Source organism: Verticillium nonalfalfae, assembly GCF_003724135.2.
Source record: "Verticillium nonalfalfae strain VnAa140/NRRL 66861 chromosome Unknown scaffold_126, whole genome shotgun sequence".
Lineage (NCBI taxonomy): Eukaryota > Fungi > Ascomycota > Sordariomycetes > Glomerellales > Plectosphaerellaceae > Verticillium > Verticillium nonalfalfae.
The window spans coordinates 67928-89363 of NW_021167351.1; the positions used below are offsets into that span (position 1 = coordinate 67928).

Sequence of the window (21436 nt, forward strand, 5' to 3'; positions counted from 1 at the left end):
GTGGGGAGATCTTCGCAGTCTGTTCTCCAAGTCATGTGCAGTCTCTTGCACATACCGAATCACACATGGATGCATGCCGCCGCATCACTGTTCTTGCCCGCCTTCAGCCATTTGCTGCCACGTCCACAACTGACACTCGTAGCTGGCATAACAGCAGAACTCGTTGCTGAGCCCTCGCGCGTGTTTTGGTTCGAATGTCGTCAGTTTCACTCCGAACGACCTATACACCTTGGCGATGAGGTCTCGCATACGTTCGCCAGTAGAAACAATCACGCGACCCGTAGTTGGGACTCGAGGGCTGGCCAGCCACCGGACCGTCATAGCAGCTGCGAACACAATCAGCAAAACTTGCGTAACTATTTCAAGAATTTCGGTCTCTATTCCTTGAAAGGGTACGACTATACCTTTGGTTTGGCAGTCTTCGTTCAAGAATGGCGGATCGCAGACGATGCGGGTAACCGCTCCTTTGAGCTCGGCTTCCGAAGGTCAGTGCTCTGGTGTCGTTCGCTTCTAGCCAAACAAGAAGCCCGAGGGCAAGCGGCTTCTTGTGGAAGATGGAGTTGTTCATACCTGGGAGCTTGAAAGGGTGAGCAAAGTCATACCATACGAACTCTGGGAACATCCTGAAGCGGTCGTCATGCTCTAAAAGGATAATCTTAGGCTTTGGCTGTTCCGGACCATACTGGCCCTGTGGTCACAATAGTCAGATGTTTCGTCGACAACAAGAACGACATGCTGCACATGTGACTTGCCAAGAGGTTCCTCAACGCGATGAAGACGCTGGGAGCTGAGACGACGGCAACTGTATCCGTCTCGTCGGCGTCGCGAAGAAGCTCACCAGCATAAGCCAGTGCTGTTTCGTCCGAATACTGTAGGCCTCATCGGTTAGCCATCTCCCAAGCCTACTTTCTTGAGCCGTGCAGCAGAATCTTGCGTAGCGACAATCCGTCAACTATCACATACCCAGAATTGCGACTTGTTCCAGTCCTCTTCAAAAACAGACATAGAAAGTGGCACATTCCTCGCCGCATTTTCTTCAGCCTTTGCATTCAGCTCCTCAAAGCGCTTCTGATGCGCATCCTTTTCGGCGTTGAACTCTGCAAGCGCAGCAAGTGCGTGAGACGAAAGGGCACTGTGGGGCAAATGTCAGTTCCTGACAGGATTTGGCCTAGAATTCGCAATACGACATACAGGGGCTCGTCGTCCGAATCATCCATTTTGCCGCTGTGTGTACTTGAGGTTGACGGGGTGAGACGTCAGAGCAGGCCGCGGGCTCTTGATTCAGTCACTACGGTGTTGTTACCTCCTGTCTGACAGATGAACTTGCCTGGGTGGAGAAAGCCAGTGGCCGAACTTACATAAGGCAAGAACGTGGGACTTTTGAAGCCTGAAAGCTCGAACCGTACACCTGCGACTCGATGCATTTTGAGGCAAAGAATGCACATTTTATTCCTTTTGCATTTCCCAAATAACTCTTCGCACAGAGTCTTGTCATTTCGAACTGAACCAAGAGAATACAATCCGTCCTACTCCATATGGCGAGATCATTACTCGAGGACACTTGCGAGATGATTGACAGACTTACCAAATCCTCGTCCCTCGGAAGTCAGACCTACATTCATGATGACGCTGTGTTCCTGTTGCTCCATTGGTCCGCTCTGTCTTCCATCCCCCGAGGCGTTCAGACATCCGCGGGCAGACACTGTTTTAATCCCAGCCACTTTTCTGCCGAGACCGACAGTCTCATAAACCGTGCATTGTAGCGCGCGAACAAGCATTTCGCCATGAATCAAGCGATGACGCCTCTTCCATAGAGTCAAGTTGACTAAGAGACATGTTTGTGAAGCGATACCTACTCTAAACCGAGCGATTATTTACAATTGAACACCCATTACACGACCCTCCAACAAGGGCGCAAAGGGAATCACATCTCACAGCTCATCGCCAACATGCAGATACTTTCGCTCTTCCCTCTTCTCCTTTTCAGTCGCAGGCGGCAAATCGTAGAAATTGCCGCTACGGAACCCTTGCTACAATGGGGGTTAGCCACGGTATTATAGACTGGTGCATCTTGATATACTGACCAGGTAGTGGTATGTGAACTTGCTGATATCACCGGGCTCGATGCCGAGGTCCTTAAATGTCTTAGCCGTCTCATCGATTTCCTGATCGATGAACTCGCGCTCTATCTCGTCGGCGGACAATGTAGGCCACCAAAGGGCCTTGTTAAGAAGGCCGGCGATCGGCTTCAGCAGGCTTTTGGGGACGTTGATGTGGCGGCGGTGCTTAAAAATCTCCCGATCGACCATCTCCGCAATCTCAGACATGGCATACGTCTTGGGTCCGTGGAGCTCGAAAGTCTGTCCTGCAGTGTTATCGTCGTAGAGCATAAGCTCAAGAGCATGACCAACGTCGATAGACTGAGCGAGTTAGATACACCGCAGAATTGAAAAGGGCAGATAGGCAGGTAGAACTCACGTGGACAGGAGCAAAGCGCTCGCGCATGTTGTTCGCCGTAAGAAGATTCAGAACGGAAGCAAGCTTCAAAAGAAGGTTGTCCTCGAAACCGAACAGAGGGGCAGGCCGAACGATGGTGGTTTCGGGGTAAATGCTGCGTGCAATTTGCTCGCCCTGAGCCTGTTGCATACCATATCAGTACCCGTACAGCCGTCTCCGATACATATCAACGAACCTTGGTGCGGTAGAATTCGGAAGGCGAGTCAAGATTCGCGCTGTGACTAGAGACGTGGATGTAACGGTCGACGTCGTACTTGGCCACGGCATCGACTATTCGCTTGGTACCCTCGATATGGACATCCTCAAGAGAGAAGTTTCTGTGCGAATCGTCAGCCAACAAGGCACGAGACGTGAATAAGGACAGGTGGTTGGTTGATTGTACTTGGTGGGATAGTTTCGGCCAACCAGGTCGTAGACAACGTCTGAGTGCCTGACGCTCTGCTCAATTGATTCGGTGTTACGCAGATCGTATTCCTGCCACAGGTCAGTCAGGCTATGCACTGGTATTGCAAGGGAAACATACAACAAAGACGATACGGCCAAGGTCACCGGTAACCTTGAGATGGCGTTTGGCCATCTCTTCGCGGAATGGCACAACGACGGTGCATCCCTGGCGAGCTGGAAAGCTGTCAGACCGAAGAATGAGTTGACATAGGGCGTGCGATCCTACCCAATCTGTTTACGATGTAGCGTCCTAACTGGCCCGTTGCACCAAAAACGGTGGCTGTGTGGCCTGGAAAATCGTTAGAATGGCATCGTGCGCCTGCCAACAGATCGAGGACATACCGCCGAGGGAGGATCTATACGAAGAAATCAGTAAAGCCCTCCCCAGCATTCAATTGACCTCGATGACTGACCTTCCGCCCTGGGTTCGTAGAATGGGTTTGCCAGTCCGCGTGATTGCAATGTCGGAAATCGGCTGCCTTCGCAATAAGTTCTGAGCAACCTTAGGGGTCGACCGCACGGCGGTCTGAAGAGGAGCCATTTTCGAGTCCAGGCGAGGGCCAGAAAGGGCAATTCGGTCCCAATTGAAGGTGGCAATGCTGAAGTTCGGTCACAAAGCTCGCGGGACGATGCGCGCACTTCGGGTCATGAACCATGGGCTCGTTGACGAGCACGAACCAATGAACGGTCACGTGTTGGTAAAGGCTGAGAATGAACGCTGACTCAGCCGTCATTGTGGCCGGGACAGTGCATTTCACGAAGACACCTGGTGAGACCCCACCAGCTAGTGGGAGCTCTACCAGGTAGGTACCTTCTGCCTACCTTACCTTAGGTGGGTAGGTAGGTAGTGAGGTGCCTGCCTATCGACCAAGGCCCCACGTCAGGTACGACCAGGCTCCCGGCAGCCGCGTTGACAAGGTACCTGCGCCTATGAGCGCACCTGGCTCCAGTGCATACTTGCCTACCTCCCTTCCCTTACCTTCCTGGACAATCGCATCCACTGCCCAAGACTGCATCTCTGGCACACACGTCACAGTTATCGCCGGATTCTGGTCCACTCTTTGCAAACTGCACTTACTAGAGAGGACGTCTCCTCGCCGTAAGATCACGCACTCTGCACTCGCCAGCCGATCACCGTCTTCCAGGAGCGAACTTATCCCTGACAAGACGAGAGCCTACAGCTCTAGCCTAGCCAATATGAGTGCCGACACCATCTCCGATTTTCTTGCCGAGCAGCGCGACAAGGCTCCCGAAGAGCTCCAACATAACATCATCCAGTTTGAGGATTACTGGGAACGCAAGCTTTGGCATCAGTTAACGGACTCACTGGGCGAATTCTTCACACATCCTGGCAGCGCGCCTCAACGACTCGACTTCTACAAAGTATTCATTCTCAAGTTTGCCGACAAGATAAATCAGTTGAAGCTCGTGGACCTTGCTCTGAAGGCCGCCGACGAATGCGATGGTATGTTGTATAACTTGTCGGAAGCAAGCTGCAGCGTGATGCTGACAAACGATGCGACCAGATGACGACGAGAAGCTTGCCTTCTTGCAAGGCGTTGCAACCAAGGTAGATCGTCCCAACTCACAAGATGCCTTTGTGTATGCGTCTGTGGCTGTAGCGCGGGTCAAGCTCGATCTTGAGGATCTTGATGGCGCCCGAAAGGACCTCGACGCAGCGGAGAGGATACTCGATACCTTTGATTCAGTCGAGACCATTATCCATGCCGCCTTTTACGATGCAAACGCCAGTTACTACCAGGTAAGAGATGGTCTATCCATGACTTTAAAGTGACCGGATAACTAATACGTCGGTCACTACCAGCGCAAATTGGACTTTGCCGCCTACTACCGCAACGCCCTCCGCTACTTGGCCTGCATTGATATCAGCTCGCTATCCGTTAACGAACGACATGGCCGCGCTCACCACCTGAGCATTGCCGCTCTCCTGTCTGACAGTATTTATAACTTTGGCGAACTTCTGCTGCATCCTATTCTCGATGCTCTTAAGGACAGCAAGAAGAATGCTTGGCTGCGAGACCTTCTTTTCGCGTTCAACCGGGGCGATCTTGCCGCGTTTGACGTGCTCTACGGCAATATCACCTCCACACCTCTTCTCAATGAGCATGCGGACCACCTCCGCCAAAAGATTTATCTCGCCTCATTGACGGAGACCATATTCCGCCGGCCACCGCACGACCGCGCCATGACTTTTGCCGACATAGCTAGCGAGACCAAGGTGCGCCCTGACGAAATCGAGCACCTTATTATGAAGGCGCTCAGCCTGGGCCTTCTCCGGGGCACAATCGACCAGGTGGACGGGATGGCCCACATCACCTGGGTGCAGCCCAAGGTGCTGGACCTGAAGCAGATTGGCAACATGCGAGACCGTCTGCTGGAGTGGGACTCGAGCGTCAATCAACTGGGCAACTGGATCGAGGCAGCCGGTGGCGATGTGTGGGCTGCATAGTTATAGGACGAGAGCAGGAAGCAGATAGAAATGATGCTACGGAACGTACCAGCAGTATGCATACGTGACCATTGCAAAATGTACAATACAATAAAAATATGTGCCGAGTGAGTTTCGACACGTCTCGAAATAAAAGTCCGGTTTGGGCGGGCCATTTTCTCGTGGAATTGCATTTTGCTTCAGGCATCTCAAGTGGGAGCAGCGCACCAAGACAGTAGCGCCTTATGGTAATGCCGAGCTTGGCAACTGCATTATGAAGTGATATCATTGCCAGGCTTGAATAATGCCGTTCTCAAGAAGTAGGCCCAAGAACCATCACCGACCCCGCGATCCATGCAGGCCACCAAACACACCAAATGACTACAGGCGTATACATGCCCCATACATTCCATCCAAATGCTGCGTTCCGCAACACCTCTCCAATATCTAGACCAAAGAAAGCTGTTGCTGAAAGTATCACCGCCGTCGGGGACACGAGTTGCAACAGTGCCGAAGATGCATATCTGGCGAAGTCGTTCTTGGGCCATGGTTGCATGAAGGTCAGAGGACTGGCAAGCAGCCCAATGAAAAATGCGAGCGAGAAATTCAACGTAGCCAGAGCCGACAGGAACATGCCCAGCAGAAGCAGCGAGAAGCATTTGATGAGCTGATAGTGCTGCAAAGTGGGCTGGTATGCTGTCTTTAAAATGTAGGATAGCACAGAAGGAAGAACACAGTTCAAAACCGCAAAAGCTGAGAAAGCCACGGAGAGCAGCTGCCATCTGGTTAGCTGGAATAGAACACGGAACGGAAGTAGGTCATACATTTGCTGGCAGATGATTGAAGAGGAAGAGGGGAAAGACCCCTAGGAACTGGCTTATCGTCACAGCCAAAAGGGGTACGAAGAGTTCTCTTTGAACTGTTGTTGAGCCGGCTGAACCAGGGCCTGACCTGGATTTCTCTGAACCATGTCCAGGCTCCTTGTGGCCGCTCTTGACCCAGAAGAATATTGACATGATGCTAAAGTTTGCAGCAAGAATCATGGCACTGGGCAGGTATGTGCCAATGCTGACGAAGCGATCCTTATTCATAAGCAGGTAGAAGAAGAAGCTTTGGTGCAGGTGTTCCAGCAAGTTGTTCAGGCTACGGAACGAGCCTTCAATGAGACGGCCCATGGCCATTTCGTCTTGCCACCCATCGCCAAAGGGCTGAAGTGTAACAGCATCAACGTGATAGGGAATGAAGCTGCTGTGGGGACCAGATGCATAGCCCAAGCCTTGCTTCAGCATTCCGCGAAGCATGGTGCGTAAGCGGTCATTATACTTGTCGGAGTGTTTCCACATATTTTGGATCAGTGTTGGCATATGCATCTGACCGTTGGAGATACTGTTAACGGCATTAATTAGATCCAGGTTGGGTAGTTGGCCGTTCACTCCGTCATAGACGATGTGTATGTTCTTGAAACGATGCTCCTGTGCGAAATCGATGGCGATGGCACCCTGTAGTGCGCCTGATTTGATTGGCAAGGAAGCAACTCGCGCCGGATCATGGGCGTCGTGATAAGCATCCACCCAGGCTTGCGTCCCGGTTGTACTGTCTGGTGGCATGACCAGGATTATGTCTTTGGACCATAATGACCATCGTTTGAAGTAACGCGCCAGTGTCAATGCAAGCGGCACCCCCATAGAATTGCGAATCCCATCAGTGTTCTCCCAAGCTGCGACGAGGACGATGGCTTCGGTAGCGTCGCCGCGGGGGGCCTGTAGGATAGCGTAAAGATTCTCGCCGGCATACTCAGAACCCGACGACTCGTACGTGTAATTTTGACGGCCGACCTTCATACCAAAGCTTTTAAGCAAGGCTTCCAGGTAATTATTGATCCTGCAGTACTCTGTTAGTCTCACGACATGTTTGGTGGATGTGGCTGCATGGGCCATACTCGTAATTACTCTTGCCCGCAAGCCCATCGATCTCGTGCTTGTATCCTCGGAAGACATTTTGATCGCTACCGGCGAAGTAAGTGTGCACCTGGCCGGGGAGCAACGCATTCTCGGATATATACGTCCTTCGCGAGTAATCGTTGAGTGGCAGAAGAAAGAGCCAAGCGATCCCTCCAATAATGCAGAGAAGGGACAGATATGGAGGCAACTTGAGCAGGCGAGGGTCGCGTCTGATGGAGAGTGCTGAAGCTGTAAACAGTCGCGTCAGTAACGTGTAGCCGGTTCACGAGGGTGTTCTTGGAACGTAAGGCTGTGGACGTACAGATAAGGCGCGACATGTTGTATATCTCTAGGAGGCATTCCCTCCGAGAACACAAGGACAGGTTGCGCCTCAATGAAGGTGTGTTAGACGATGCAGTCCAGGACTAGGGTTGATGATGATGAATCCTGGTAACGCTTGAACAACGACAGGTGGGATAGCGGTGGTGCCAGTGCTCAATCCGGTGTCGGTTCTAGATCTACGACACGTTGAGCTGGCGTAGTGTTTCAATGCCTAGATACCTAGGTAGGCCAGCAAGACCACTTTCCGTGGTCAGGGGTCCCCGCCTGCCGTGCATCTACTACTCCCTGCATTGACAGACCTACACGAGCCCCACGTTTTTGACCCGTATGGGAGATCCATACGAGCAAATGCTTATAAGCGGTGTAATGACACACGGATCTCAACACGCGACCTACATTCGAGAGCTTACCCAGAACTACTAGCGAGTGGACTAAAAAAACATTACATTGTATGCCACGATCCACGGCTTCGATGCCTCTCATAGAAGCGCCCCCATCCCATCGGCAATGCTCGGAGTCCAGGTGAATTAGACCCAGTCCAGTCACTGGTCATCCGCCACAAGACTGCAACCAACTATGCCGACCATCTCGGATGCGCCGAGGAACAAGTATTTAGCAAAACGATCTATCCCACAGCATGTCCAACTCCGCAAACGCCTGAAACTGATGTAATCCGGAACGATAACCGAGCACAAAGGTCGTTATGTACATTGTGATTGCAGCTTGTGGCAAGGCGCGTGCTCGTGATTGCCTAAGCTCCTAATCGCTGCGATGATCCAACGAGAGACATCGGCACATTATTGCTGGCGTGCCCACCTGACGGCAACAAGCCAAAACGGCCGTATGTCTTCTGATCCACGCTGACGTAGTGCGGGAGACGCCCGAGAAGATTCAGCTTTGATTCCACCCAGCGCAGAGCCCATTCAGGGGGTGCAAGGAACTTAAGATAGCCGAGTCCAACTATGTCAGGCTTGTCAATAAAGTTTCCTGGTGAAATTTTCAGCAGTGGAAAGACAAGGGGACTTACAAAGGTAGCCCACCCCAAGACTGCATAGATGGCCTAGGAGGCTGGTACCAGGTACAAGAGCTGAGACCACGACAGCTACGATCAGCGGTATTGTCCATGTCGGTATCTTCCACGTGCCAATTGTCAGATGAGGGTTCGTCTTGTATGTCCGAATGGCTTCGACACCAAGGAGAAGGAAGACCCAGATGCTGTGAGCGTTTGTTAGCATCACGCATATGTGTTGTCGCATCAGTTTGGTGCATCTCACCTAGCCCCCATGACCGGAGTGTTTCGTCGGAGGATAAGCAACTCGATAATGGTGTAGGCAATGGCAGGAATAGTTGTCAGAGCTGGCATCGGGTCAGTCGTGTCCCCACGGCAAGTCGTCCTGAGGTCGTCTTACGGCCGATGAAGAGGGATATCGAGGTTAAAGTGCCAAACTCTGATTCAAATCGGTCCATCAATGGCGTTAGGGCCAGGATATTCAAGATTGTATGTATAAGATTGACATGGATAAAAGGAAAGGTATTGATCCGATAAGCTAGACGACACGTGGTAGGCTTAGTCGGCGTATCCTGATAGCAAAAGGTCGACGTGGGAACAAACCTGAAGTGAATGATAGCTGGTCAGGGACCAGTGACCCCCATTGCCGAGTATCCCATGTTGACTGCAATCCTACAGCCCAAGCCAGAAAAATAATCAGAATTACGAGGCGTGTGAAAAGCGGCAAACGTTGCACGAAGGTTCTAGCGCGTGTCGTGTTCAGGGAGGAATACACGGAAGACGCCATCGCGCCGTGTCCTGTCGAGTGACGGAGGCCTGCCTGGCTATTGATGTCGATCTAGGTAAATGGCGAGTTTCCGTAGGTCGAATGGTACTCGAAAGCGCAGGCGGCTAGGAAGACTTCGATCGCAATCAGAGTGTACGTATTGGCGGTAATCGAAAAGCCTTGAGTCGATCGTCTGGTGCAGAAGTAGAAAGAGTAGTGGAGGAGTGGAGGAGGCAGCCGTGGACGCAACACAGAGTTCTTCCCAGAATCCGACGAAGCCGATCAGGTAATTGAAGAGCGGATGCTTTAGGCGGACAGACCATGCTGCACTGAGCTGTACCACATGTCTACCTTAGTTGTAGAAGGTGATGTCGCTCAACAAACCGATATGCCAATAGCGCATCCATTGAAGTGATAGATGCATAATCAAGCTAGCGTCGATCCTCAACTGGCCATTCACATGCACAGGAGTCGCGCCGACAGACACTGTTCTTGTGCCGAGCATTATACGTCACGACAGCTTCGCTGGCTCACGGAATAGTATGTACTGGCACGATGGCAATTTCCGGGGTGAACGAAGTAAAAGCTTCAAAAATAAATCAATGCTCCCTTTTGTACAAACAGAAAATCATCGGACTACATAAGGGGACAGAAACCTATATCAGCTCCCCGGCAGACCAATCGACCACGAGGGGCCATATTCATCCTCCTAATCCGAACTTCAGTCCAAACCGGCACCCCAAAGCATGCATGTAGGTATTTGCGCCGTGAACAAACGCGATAATAATCATCATCTCGGACACCCTGCCCTGCCTGCTTCTCCCATACACATGTATTTTACGCCTTGGCAGCCTTAGCCATGGTGTTGAGGGCGCTGCCGTTCTTGAACCACTCAATCTGGGGCTCGTTGTAAGTGTGCAGCAGCTTGACTTCGTAGGCCGCGCCGTCCTTGGGGTGCACAACCATCGTCATAGGCTGACCGACAGCAATGTTGGTGCAGAGGATGTCAACCTTTTCAGAGTGGTTAGCAAACCGCATTAGAAAGTACATTGGGTGATGCGCAAACGTACCTTGTCATCAGGCTTAATCTTGTCGTAATCGGCAGGGTCGGCGAAGGTAAGAGGAAGCATGCCCTGCTTCTTCAGGTTGGTCTCGTGGATACGGGCGAAGCTGCGGGTGATGATAGCCAGTCCTCCAAGGTGCCTGGGCTCAAGAGCAGCGTGCTCGCGGGAGCTACCCTCGCCGTAGTTCCAGTCGCCAACGACAACCCACTTGATGCCCTTCGCCTTGTAGTCACGGGCAACAGCAGGAACGGCACCAAACTCGCCTGTGGTGAAGTTCTTGATCTTGTTGGCCTCGCCGTTGGCTTCGTTAATGGCGCCGATCAGCATGTTGTTGGAAATGTTGTCCAGGTGGCCACGGTACTTCAGCCAGGGGCCAGCCATGGAAATGTGGTCAGTGGTGGTCTTGCCCTGGGCCTTGATGAGAATGGGGAGATCAGTGGCATCCTTGCCATCCCAAGGCGTGAAGGGCTCAAGAACCTGGAGACGGTCAGAGGTGGGGGAGACCTGGACGTTGACAGAGGCACGGTCCTGGGGAGGGGCCTGGTAGGTGTCTTGTCCGGGATCGTAACCACGCTGGGGAAGACCGTCACCAGTAGGGGGAGACAGCTTGAACTCCTTGCCGTCCTTATCCTTGAGAGTGTCGGTGAGGGGGTTGAAGTGCAGGCTACCGGCAATGGTCATGGCGACAACCAGGTCAGGCGAGGTAACGAAAGAGTGGGTGGCAGGGTTGCCGTCGTTGCGACCGGTGAAGTTGCGGTTGTAAGACGAGATAATGGAGTTGGCCTCGCCCTTCTTCACGTCCTGACGATCCCACTGGCCAATGCAGGGACCACAAGCGTTGGCAAGGACCATGCCGCCGAATTCCTCGAAAGTCTGGAGCTGACCATCACGCTCAATTGTAGCGCGGATCTGCTCGGAACCAGGAGTGACAGTGAAAGCAGCCTTGGCCTTGATGCCGTGGTTGAGAGCGTCACGGGCAATGGCAGCAGCACGGGACATGTCCTCATAAGAGGAGTTGGTGCAAGAACCGATGAGACCGACCTTGAGCTCCTCAGGCCAGTTGTTGGCCTTGGCAGCCTCAGCAAACTTGGAGATGGGGGTGGCCAGATCCGGGGTGAAAGGTCCGTTGATGTGGGGCTCGAGCTCAGACAGATTGATCTCGATCAGCTGATCATACTGAGCACCCTCGTCCTCCTTGAGCTCGTGAGCATAGGTGCGAGCGAAGTCACCAATGTCCTTGCGCTTGGTGGCTGCCAGGTAATCGTACATGCGGTCGTTGAAAGGGAAGACGGACGTCGTCGCGCCAATCTCAGCTACAGGTTGTTAGATAACTATTCAGGCACCTGGATTGGAGCTTTTACAAGTGAACGTACCTCCCATGTTGCAGCAGGTCGCCATGCCGGTGGCGGAAATGGTGTTGGTACCAGGGCCTGCGTGAAGATGAAGTCAGCCAAGTTCTCTCTTACTAAATCTGGTCGTCTCGTGAGGGATGAAGCTTACCGAAGTACTCGACAATGGCACCGGTGCCGCCCTTGACAGTCAAGATGCCAGCGAGCTTGAGAATGATGTCTGTGAGCCATGTTAGTGTCATGAAATTCTCTCAGAGGAAAAAGTGATCCGCCTGATCCGCCTGATGGGCTGTCTTGTGCAACGGTTGACCTTCTGGCGATACGTCGTTGCAGTACCGACAAGACAGGGGATGATACACAGCAATGTGCCAAGTCCCACCCCATGCGCTAATACGAATGGCAGATGATTGGATTCGAGGGGGGGGGGGCATTGACTGACCTTTCGGAGAAGTCCAGCCGGACAGCTCGCCAGTGAGCTTGACACCAATGACGTTGGGTGCCTTCAGCTCCCAGGGGAGATTGGCCATGACATCGACGGCATCGGCACCTCCGACACCGATGGCAGCCATGCCGAGACCACCACCGTTGGGAGTGTGAGAATCAGTACCGATCAAGAGACCACCAGGGAAAGCGTAGTTCTCAAGAAGAATCTGGTGGATGATACCGGAACCGGGCTTCCAGAAGCCGATGTTGTACTTGGCGCAGGCGGAGGCAAGGAAGTCGTACACTTCCTTGTTGATGTTGATGGCGCGCTCAAGATCCTTGGCGCCTCCAATCTGTGCCTCAATCAAGTGATCGCAGTGCACAGTGGTGGGGTTGGCGACGGAAGGCATGCCGGCGGACATGAACTGGAGAATGGCCATCTGCGCAGTGGCATCCTGACACGCGACGCGGTCAGGGCGCAGTTTCAGGTAAGAGGAGCCGCGCTGGATGTCCTGCTCGTGAGGGTTGTCGAGGTGAGAGTAGAGGATCTTTTCGGCATAGGTCAAAGGCCTGTTAAGACGGCTTCGCACAATTGCGAGGTTCTCAGACATCTTCTTGTAGTTGATGAAGTTGTTGTCTTCCCAGTTGTTTTGCTTGACCTGATAAACTGTCAACACTGCACGCCACGCTAACAACGCATACTTGATCGCGAACATACCTTGCGGTCGAGGGGGGAATCAGATACAGTGGCCATGCTGCGGCGCAGACCAGTGCTGCCGACGGCAGCAGTGCGGCTCCGGGCGACGTTGCCCAGGAGCTGTCGTGAGGCCATCATGACTACGACGGGTGGGGAAGAACAGCAGCTCAAGCTGGTCGGAGCGGGTCAATTGAAAGGGAGTAGTGAGGTTGTAGACCGTCACAGAAGGCGACAGTAAATCAAGACACCCTGACCTGGAGAGTCGTTGATTGAACCGATGGAAGTCTGGGGCGAAGAGGGGAGGGAGAGGTTGAAAGGGAAGAAGAGAGAGAGGTTTTCCGGCGAGGCCAGAAGAAGTACCAAGGGCTCCAGCGAGAACTGGCCCATCAGCCGGCTGCGATGGCTATTCGCACAGGCAGGCGACACTGAACAGGGAGGATGGTGGTTGCCGCACCGGGGCTAGTGGCCCAGGGGTGGATCTGTTCGGCTATGACGATGGCGACGGCGGCCCAGCCATCCAATCACGGGTGGTCGATTATTTTCACTCTGCGCAGAAGCTCCCATTTGCCTCACCAGTCTCCCTGGCTCTTCTCCAACTTGCATGATACCGCCACCCCGGGCGTTTGGCTGCCGCATTATATCCCTCCAAGGAAATGGTTTCTTCACTGATTGCCGCAATTTGGCCTCGGAAGCATCGCGATGCCTCTCACTAAAGACGAACACACAGTCGGAGTTCTGCCCCTGTGGCCATTCTTCTACAACAGCCTAGTCTTGACTACCTTGTGCTCTGTCCTGACAGCCAGCTCGCTGATTCTGTGCAGTGGCCAAAACTCCATGTCTGGACAGTCTCCCCAAGCCTGTTACGGAAATTTGGCTTCTCGATACCTGCTAAAGCCACGTCATGGTGGTGTTAAAACGCACTCACACACACCCCTAGGAGCCCCGGCACGCCAACACGGCGGAGGGGAAGTCTGGCGCCCTCCGCAGCCTGACTGAGATATTGACCCTTCAGGTTTGAGCGCGATGCGAGCACATGAATGTAAGGACTACGTCACCTGAAAACACCTCGGTATAAATGGGCTGCAGTACATTGGACCTATCAATCTGGTCTCAAGAGCGAGCGCGTGCGCATCAACACGGACCGCTGAATCACTTCTCATTGATGCGTTCAATGTTACTTGCTTCGAACCCCCGGACGCGGTACAATACCTTCACAGTCGCTATTGCGGGCAGCAGCTTTGTGGTCCCTCGGCTCTACTCGGTTCACGACGAGGGTCTCGTTTTCCAGTGCATGTAGGCTCCACTGGTTCCTGAGAAACCCCACGGTCCTTGCGTTCCAGCCACACGTCTGCTTCGCATCGCGCGAAATCCGAGATTCTTTTCTCCATTGCGGGAGCCTGAGCTCGGAGCCAAGGTTGTTCGGCTCGGCCGAGGTGACTTATCTCCTATCAATACGGGCCTTCCGCCCGACCCCCTGTTCGAATGCGAAGTTTTCGGCGCTGTTTCTGTTGGCCGGGATCACCGAGCCTGCATCTATGCTCCGCGGGAGGTCTTGACAAGTTGCTTGACTTCGAGCACATTTACCTGAAACTTGATTGGGTTCCCATTATTGTGCCTTGCAATCACATGACCCTACGACGGGACACTCCACTCCGCCTAAGAGCGCACCTACACCACCCCCGATACTGCATTATCTGGCTGCCATTGTCGATAAGCCTCTGTCAGGAAATCTCCCCACCATCGGACCCCTGCTGGTCCACTAAATTTTTCCGTAACTGATTTATCGTCAACCTCACCCTTTCAACTGGTGACGAGACAGCGCGCCATCCGTCTTATGAAAGCTGCCGTTGCGTCCAATATATCACATCCATCCCCGCCCCTATACCATACCGAAGGAATTCGCAATGGGTGTCACTGCTCACAGGACGATTACTAAAACGAGGCGGAAGACCAGGCACGTTACTCGACCACACACTGCGCCTTTGGTAGACTAATGTTCGGGCTGCTACTAGGGATCTCGACCAAATCAAGGCAGACCTTTTGTCTCCCAAACATCTCAGTCAATACAAAGAGACCAGGGCGACCGAGGATTTGCCCGCCCTCGGCCAACACTATTGCATTGAATGCGCGAAGTGGTTCGATACAGAGACGAACCTCGTCAGCCACAGGAAAGGCAAGCCTCATAGGCGCAGGTATGTCACAATAGCTTATGCTTCTTATTTTGATACGTGCCCATGCAATGCCGAACAAAATGCTCGACGCACGGACGCCGACTAATTGCGCGCCCTACCAGAGTCAAGGACCTCAAGGAGGAACCATACAGTCAGAAAGAAGCCGAGGCTGCGGTAGGCCTTCGTACGGACAATATGGGACCGAGCAAACGGAAAGATACTGTTGAAAAGGCCCCAAATCACGAGGTCGAGATGGCCACCTGAGCCAGCATCCCGCATCGCTCTCAACACGACCATTACCTTCTTCGCCCTCGGAACATGTCCTCAGGTTGGACAGATACAATGAGCGGCGCAACAGTGGCACATATTATGCTGTGGAGAGAGCCGGCAGCTGCGCCTGCGAAAGCGAGCCAGGTGTTCCGTTTCTACAGACCGAATCGCGGCGATTTCACAGGAAGCAGGCCCCTCATCGGACCCCTCGACCTCTGGGTAGCCCACTGCTTCGACCCCTTTGTGTTCCGGAAGCCACACGACGCCCAGCTCCGGTCCCTCGAGTGGATACAGCGCCCCGAGTTGAAGGTGCTGGCACTCGCGAAATCGAGGGCTCTGAGGGTTTATGCCTTGCAACAGGTCTGGAGGATGGTGGAGGGTTGTCGATGAAAGACGTGTCGGTAGTCCTAAGGTCAAATCAGTTGTGTAACTCTTGTCAATGGATAACGACCCACAACTAACATGAACGTTGTTTCTCCATCATCGTCGCCTCGTCCGGGTCTTTCTAGGACGGGGTTAGCTGCTTTCGTTTCGTCAGCTTTTGTGACTCTTGCGTGTTTTTGATTGTGAGATGATGCTCCTTACCTTGCAAATCAACATGTTGCCCGTCTCGACGGAATGATTCGGCAACAGGTCCTTCAGGAAAATCGACACAAAAAGCATTCATATTCAGCCCGTAGAGGAAACTCGCGAACGACTCGCTGAAGCGTGACAAACTTTCATGCATGAGCTGAAAGTGCATCATATTGGCCTCCAAGTCGGCCATGGCATCAGAGAGCTCGGCAAATGCAGGCTCGAACGTGGCAAGAGGGAATGCATCAGCATCTGGCCCGGTGCTCGCTCTTGCCGACTCGCGAAAGGAGGAGCGCGAGGATGGGCGCAATGGTGTAGTCGGCCGCGATGTTCTCGAACGAGACGTAGATCGCCCACGCGCATTGTTATGGGGTTCGCTTGACATGATGGGAGACGCTGGCGTGCCGCGCTGGCTGGGGATGTGTTTGTGGTGTCAAGAATTGCAGCTGCAGACGAACCCTCGTCGTTGTCACTTATTGACCACTACCGCCGCCGCTTGCTTGTTCAGTATTGGTCGATGCTATACCAAAGCGAACCTTGCAGGTGGTGGGGTGTCGCGTTTGACGAGAAGAACCACGGAGGGGTGGGGTTTCTGGTGGGGGGTCCCACAAATGATTGGACGTTTTGTGCAATCAAGGGTGTCGCGCTACATGAGCCACTTTGGGTTCTCAGTTTGGTCGATTGAGCTCGCGGCGTGGTTTTATTCGCGTCACCGAATGCAGTGCACCGGCATGATCTGATTGATCCCAGCGATAGGAGAGTAATTGCGGTTTCAAATGGCAAGAGATGAGTAGAACTTGCCCGAGAATAAACCTTGGCAAGTGCTGCGAAACAGCCGGAACAACTCTCCCCCGCGTTCACGATTTCCCAGAACAATCACTTGCCACAACAGTTGATGAATGCCATTGGTTAAGGAGCTACCTGTTACAGACCTGGACATCAGAATATGTTCCGTGTCCTAGGCTGAGCTGAGCTTCATCTTCTGAAACTGCTCGATCGTCTTCTCGTAATTCTCGGCTGCTGACTGAGCATCGGCCAACTTCTTCCTTTCTGTTGTCAACACAACATCACTTACCTTGTCCTCCAAACCGTCCTTGGACATAAGTTCCTGTTGCTTCTTTGCAGCGCCTTGGCTTTTCTGTAGCTTCGCCTGAATTTTCTTGATCTCCGCATCAATGTTGTTGAGACGAGAACCTAGTTCAAGGAAAACAGACAGGTCGGCCGTAAGGACAAAAACAGCGCATCCATTCGGAATGGCGCCCTCTTGAGCTTCCGGGCCCACAACTTGCAACTCTGCAATTCCCTTGCCGCTCAGAGACTTGATTGCGGCCACTTGCTCGTTAATCTTGGCATAGCTGTCGACAGTCGAAGCCTTGATAAAAGCACGGCCGTCTGCCCGCACGTTGTATTCGGACGTCAACGAACGAATACCCTGGGCGCAGCTCAGACCCAACTCGTATTCGCGCGCGTCAGTCTCAAACTCTAGGCTTGCGTCAAACGCGGGGTAAGGGGCCAGCATGATCGTCTTCGTAGTATCGTTCTCCCTCTTGGGAAGGCGCTGCCACAGCTCCTCAGTGATGAACGGCATGAACGGATGCATGAGGCGAAGGGCGACGTCCAATGCAAGGAACAGAGTCTGTTGGACGCTTGACTGCGCCTCGGGTGACCCGTCAGAAAGAATAGTTTTGCTGTTTTCCTAGTGATGGAGTTAGTACAAGTCTCAACGCAACGGGATGAGGCGGCTTACGATGAAGATATCGCACAGCTCGTCATAGAAGAACCTGTACCACGTTTAGCTTGCGCTGCCTGGTTATGTGCCAGCGGACTTTTGCTCACTGGTATGCGAACTGTGTGCTCTTTGAAAATTCCCGAGCCTCTAGAGTGTCGTTAATGCCCTTGACTGCGACATTCATGCGGTGCAAGATCCATCGCTCTGGAATCGATAGCTTGGCGGTGTCGAGTTTGTTCAAAGGAACAAAATCCTCAGGAAGACGACCAAGAACATACTTGCTCGCCTGCCAGATTTTGTTGCAGAAGCGGCGATAAGCGTGCATGACCTTGATGTCAAAATTGATGTCACCACCTAGGCCTTGTAAGTAATTGTGGTTGACGTTAGGGGAATTGTACCAGTTTGGTTGTGCTTACCGCCAGTGGTGTACGAAATGAGTGTAAGTCGCAGGGCATCGGCGCCACACTCAGGGATGCCGCCGGGGAAGGCCGTCTTCTGATACTTGATCGCTCTGCTGATTTCGTCTTCTTTAAGATTGCCAACGTGGAGCTTGGCATGAAGCTGATCGAGCTCGATGCCGCTAATAATGTCAAGGGGGTCGATGACATTTCCGAGCGACTTGCTCATTTTGCGGCCTTCAGAGTCGCGAATGAGACTGTGGCAGTAAACTTCTTTGAATGGCACGCGACCAGTGAGCTTGAGGCTCAACATGATCATACGCGCTACCCAGAAGAACAGAATATCCCATCCAGTCTCCAGAAGGCTTGTAGGAAAGAACTGCTTGAAATCCGGACTCTCGGTGTTGGGCCATCCCAAGGTGGACATGGGCCACAGCCCAGAGCTGAACCAGGTGTCAAGACAGTCAGGGTCTTGCTCCAGGTGGAACTTCTTGGAACCGTATTTGGCAGCAGCCTTCTCCTGCGCCTCTTCTGTGGTTCTTCCCACAACCCAGACAGAGTCGTCACCCTCAGAAGCGTCCTCGCCGTCGAACACCACACGGTACGCTGGGATTCGATGACCCCACCTGCCACCAAGGTCAGTAAGAAGAACACAACGCCCTTGACAGGGAAAACTTGCCAGAGTTGTCTGGAAATGCACCAGTCGTTAATGGAAGCCATCCAACGGCGGTACGATTTGTTGGCACTTTCAGGGGAAATTTTGACCTCGCCGCTCTCGACGACTTTGAGGGCAGCATCTGCCATGTCCTGCATCTGCATCCACCATTGCGGCTTGATGATAGGTTCGATGACGTCCTTCGACTTCTCGCACAGGGGAATCTTCATGGGGTTAGGCTCCTTCTTGACGAATAAGCCAAGTTTTGTCAGTTCTTCGACAACAGTATAACGAGCATCGAAGCGCCTTTGGCCTTCGAACCGGCCAGCATTTGCATTCAACGTGCCGTCATCGTTCAGGATGTTGATGAACTCTAGCCCATGTGTCTTGCCCATTTGGTAGTCATTAGGATCGTGCGCGGGTGTAAGCTTGACGGCACCAGTACCGAACTCTGGGTCAACGAACTTGTTGTCGGCGACGATCTTGAGGCGGCTGTAACGATACGTCAGCTGCAGGTCGAGGTTTTGATCCAGTTGATATGACGAATGTAGAGGAAGGAGGTCTTACCGGTCAACGAATGGATGCTTGGCATATTTGCCGATCAGGTGGACATAGCGCTGATCTTCAGGATGCACGGCAATGCCCGAATCTCCGAACATAGTCTCAGGACGAGTCGTGGCAACCTCAATGGTTTCATCGCTGTCCTCAATCTGGTATTTGAAGTGGGTGAGGACTCCAAACTCTACCTTCCGCTCGTAACCGGGCACGCTCAGCATGGTGCGGCCAGTGATTTCTTTATTCTCAACTTCGAGGGTGCTGAGCGCTGTGTTCAGGGCGGTGCACCAGTTGACCAGGCGGCTGGAGCGGTAGATGAGGCCCTCGTCATGGAGACGGCAGAAGGTCTCAGCAGTGGCAGCACTCAGGTTCTTGTCCATGGTGAATGCCTCGCGGCTCCAGTCCATGCTGCCACCCATCAGCTTCTGGGCGTTGTTGATACGCTGGTGATATTCGTCCTTCCAATCCCAGACCATTCGAACGAAGCCCTCGCGACCAACATCAATGCGCGTCCTCTGCTCTTTCTTCCACAACATCTTTTCCACCACTGATTGGGTCGAAATGCCGGCATGATCGCAGCCAGGGACCCACAGCGTGGTGAAACCCCTAATGTCAACGGAAACCCCATGTCAGTCCAAAGCAAACATCTCGACGCCGAGTCGCACCAAGGGATACAACATACTTCATGCGATGCCATCTGATGAGAGTGTCCTGAAGGGCATTGGCCAGTGCGTGGCCGCAGTGCAAGGCACCGGTGACATTCGGCGGCGGCAAGGGGATAACGAAGGTCCCGGCCGCATCAGCACCCTGCTTGCTGGCCTCAGGCTTGAAGAAGCCGCTTTCCTCCCACCATTGGTACCAGGCAGCCTCGACGGCACTTGGGTTGTATGCGGAAAAGTGAGGGTGTTCGAAGGAGTGAAGAATCTTCTTCTGGCCGGCGGCAGTGTCATTCTGGAAGGGTGGAAGTGTAGGAGTTGGTTCGACCTTCGGTTGTGACTTTGGTTTCGCCGTATTCTCCTGCTTTTGTTTGTTCTGCTTGGCAGCGAATTTGGCGGCCTTTTCAGCAGCCTTTTCAGCCTTCAATTTCTCCTTTAGCTCTGTGATCAGGGACCAAACATTAGCCAGTTGCCAAGAAAGCCGTCAAGGTTGAGGTGGTGGCCGGCGGAGCATAACGAGGTAGGATAAGGGACTGTGATCTACCGTTCTTGGCAGGACCTGAGGATGCCGCCATGTTGAGGTTTCGAGTCGCACTTGCATACAACAAGTTGCTTCGAAAGAGGACAATTGGGTGTGAACTGAGAGCTAGCCGGTGTTGAAGTTTGGCAAGGCGGCGGAGGGGTAACCACGGCATATATCGAGTCGATATATGGATGACTCAAGGGGGAGTTTTTAGTAGGCGCGGGGTGAAAAACTGCAGGATAGCCTGCGGGCGGGATGCAATGTGGAGGGAGGGGTCCGATCGAAGCGGCAAGTGAGGGAGGTACTAAGGTAGGCAAGGTTGGCAGGCAGGTAGGGTAGGTAGCTTGCCTTAGTTGCTCGTTGGTGCAGTGCTTGGTGTGGCTGGCTGTCCTCGTGGAGTGCAGTGAGTCAATGTTGGGGCATGGAGGGGCTACTTGGTAGGTACCTAGGTACGATAGGGTAATGCGAGATGCACCAATGCGGAAGTCATGAAAGGCTGACTGTAGTGCTCACGGTCGTGCATTCGAACCGAGAGTCTTGCAGCGGGGTAGCACATGGACTTACCCCGTCAAAGGGAATGACAAAAAAAGCCACACTGATAAAGGGTGAGCTTACTTCGAACCGCTATACTACGCTTTAACTTAGCTCAAAACTACTCAAAGTATGTTCATCCTTGAATATGTCGCTGATTATATAGAACATGGAATTTCAGAACATCGAGTTGCGATACGAGGTGTTGAGAAGGTTCCGAAGTTACGGGTCTGTCTGGATGATACCGGTGTTTGGCGAACTTGGCGCACGGCTTGCATGTCACCTCCTCGGGCGGCTCGGGGTTCTTAACTAACTTACTTAGGCCCTGATCGTCTCGAGCATTTAGTGCCAAAAGATCATTAACCTATATAGAAT

The 21436-nt window shown here is 53.0% G+C and overlaps 8 protein-coding genes across 8 annotated transcripts; 1 reads left to right on the top strand and 7 right to left on the bottom strand.

Annotated features, from left to right (window-relative positions):
• Positions 1-84: 84 nt before the first annotated feature.
• Positions 85-1217, bottom strand: D7B24_001333 (uncharacterized protein; the record flags this gene model as incomplete). The annotated part of the gene is made up of 6 exons (XM_028635570.1): positions 85-326; positions 405-476; positions 571-688; positions 753-869; positions 964-1132; positions 1192-1217. 6 exons carry the CDS (start codon positions 1215-1217, stop codon positions 85-87), a joined length of 744 nt encoding a protein of 247 aa, XP_028491968.1.
• Positions 1218-1931: 714 nt separating this feature from the next.
• Positions 1932-3502, bottom strand: NUO40 (NADH-ubiquinone oxidoreductase 40 kDa subunit; the record flags this gene model as incomplete). The annotated part of the gene is made up of 9 exons (XM_028635571.1): positions 1932-2030; positions 2085-2420; positions 2479-2637; positions 2693-2834; positions 2900-2991; positions 3041-3135; positions 3188-3250; positions 3304-3317; positions 3375-3502. The coding sequence occupies 9 exons, from the start codon at positions 3500-3502 to the stop codon at positions 1932-1934; spliced, it is 1128 nt and encodes a 375-aa protein (XP_028491969.1).
• A 656-nt stretch (positions 3503-4158) lies between these two features.
• Positions 4159-5431, top strand: RPN9 (26S proteasome regulatory subunit; the record flags this gene model as incomplete). The annotated part of the gene is made up of 3 exons (XM_028635572.1): positions 4159-4426; positions 4488-4723; positions 4787-5431. 3 exons carry the CDS (start codon positions 4159-4161, stop codon positions 5429-5431), a joined length of 1149 nt encoding a protein of 382 aa, XP_028491970.1.
• Positions 5432-5723: 292 nt separating this feature from the next.
• On the bottom strand, positions 5724-7688 carry GAA1 (Glycosyl phosphatidyl inositol protein transamidase complex subunit; the record flags this gene model as incomplete). Its single annotated transcript, XM_028635573.1, has 4 exons — positions 5724-6185; positions 6235-7291; positions 7350-7599; positions 7673-7688. 4 exons carry the CDS (start codon positions 7686-7688, stop codon positions 5724-5726), a joined length of 1785 nt encoding a protein of 594 aa, XP_028491971.1.
• A 755-nt stretch (positions 7689-8443) lies between these two features.
• Positions 8444-9488, bottom strand: RBD2 (putative rhomboid protease; the record flags this gene model as incomplete). The annotated part of the gene is made up of 5 exons (XM_028635574.1): positions 8444-8652; positions 8720-8907; positions 8967-9048; positions 9102-9239; positions 9305-9488. The coding sequence occupies 5 exons, from the start codon at positions 9486-9488 to the stop codon at positions 8444-8446; spliced, it is 801 nt and encodes a 266-aa protein (XP_028491972.1).
• An 816-nt stretch (positions 9489-10304) lies between these two features.
• ACO1 (Aconitate hydratase mitochondrial) lies at positions 10305-13138 on the bottom strand (the record flags this gene model as incomplete). Its single annotated transcript, XM_028635575.1, has 6 exons — positions 10305-10478; positions 10538-11844; positions 11905-11961; positions 12032-12100; positions 12320-12962; positions 13022-13138. 6 exons carry the CDS (start codon positions 13136-13138, stop codon positions 10305-10307), a joined length of 2367 nt encoding a protein of 788 aa, XP_028491973.1.
• Positions 13139-15785: 2647 nt separating this feature from the next.
• On the bottom strand, positions 15786-16399 carry DAM1 (DASH complex subunit dam1; the record flags this gene model as incomplete). The annotated part of the gene is made up of 3 exons (XM_028635576.1): positions 15786-15848; positions 15897-15942; positions 15990-16399. The coding sequence occupies 3 exons, from the start codon at positions 16397-16399 to the stop codon at positions 15786-15788; spliced, it is 519 nt and encodes a 172-aa protein (XP_028491974.1).
• A 573-nt stretch (positions 16400-16972) lies between these two features.
• VAS1 (valine--tRNA ligase) lies at positions 16973-20582 on the bottom strand (the record flags this gene model as incomplete). Its single annotated transcript, XM_028635577.1, has 8 exons — positions 16973-17710; positions 17762-17795; positions 17851-18097; positions 18160-18767; positions 18842-19288; positions 19364-19957; positions 20034-20448; positions 20552-20582. 8 exons carry the CDS (start codon positions 20580-20582, stop codon positions 16973-16975), a joined length of 3114 nt encoding a protein of 1037 aa, XP_028491975.1.
• Positions 20583-21436: the final 854 nt, after the last annotated feature.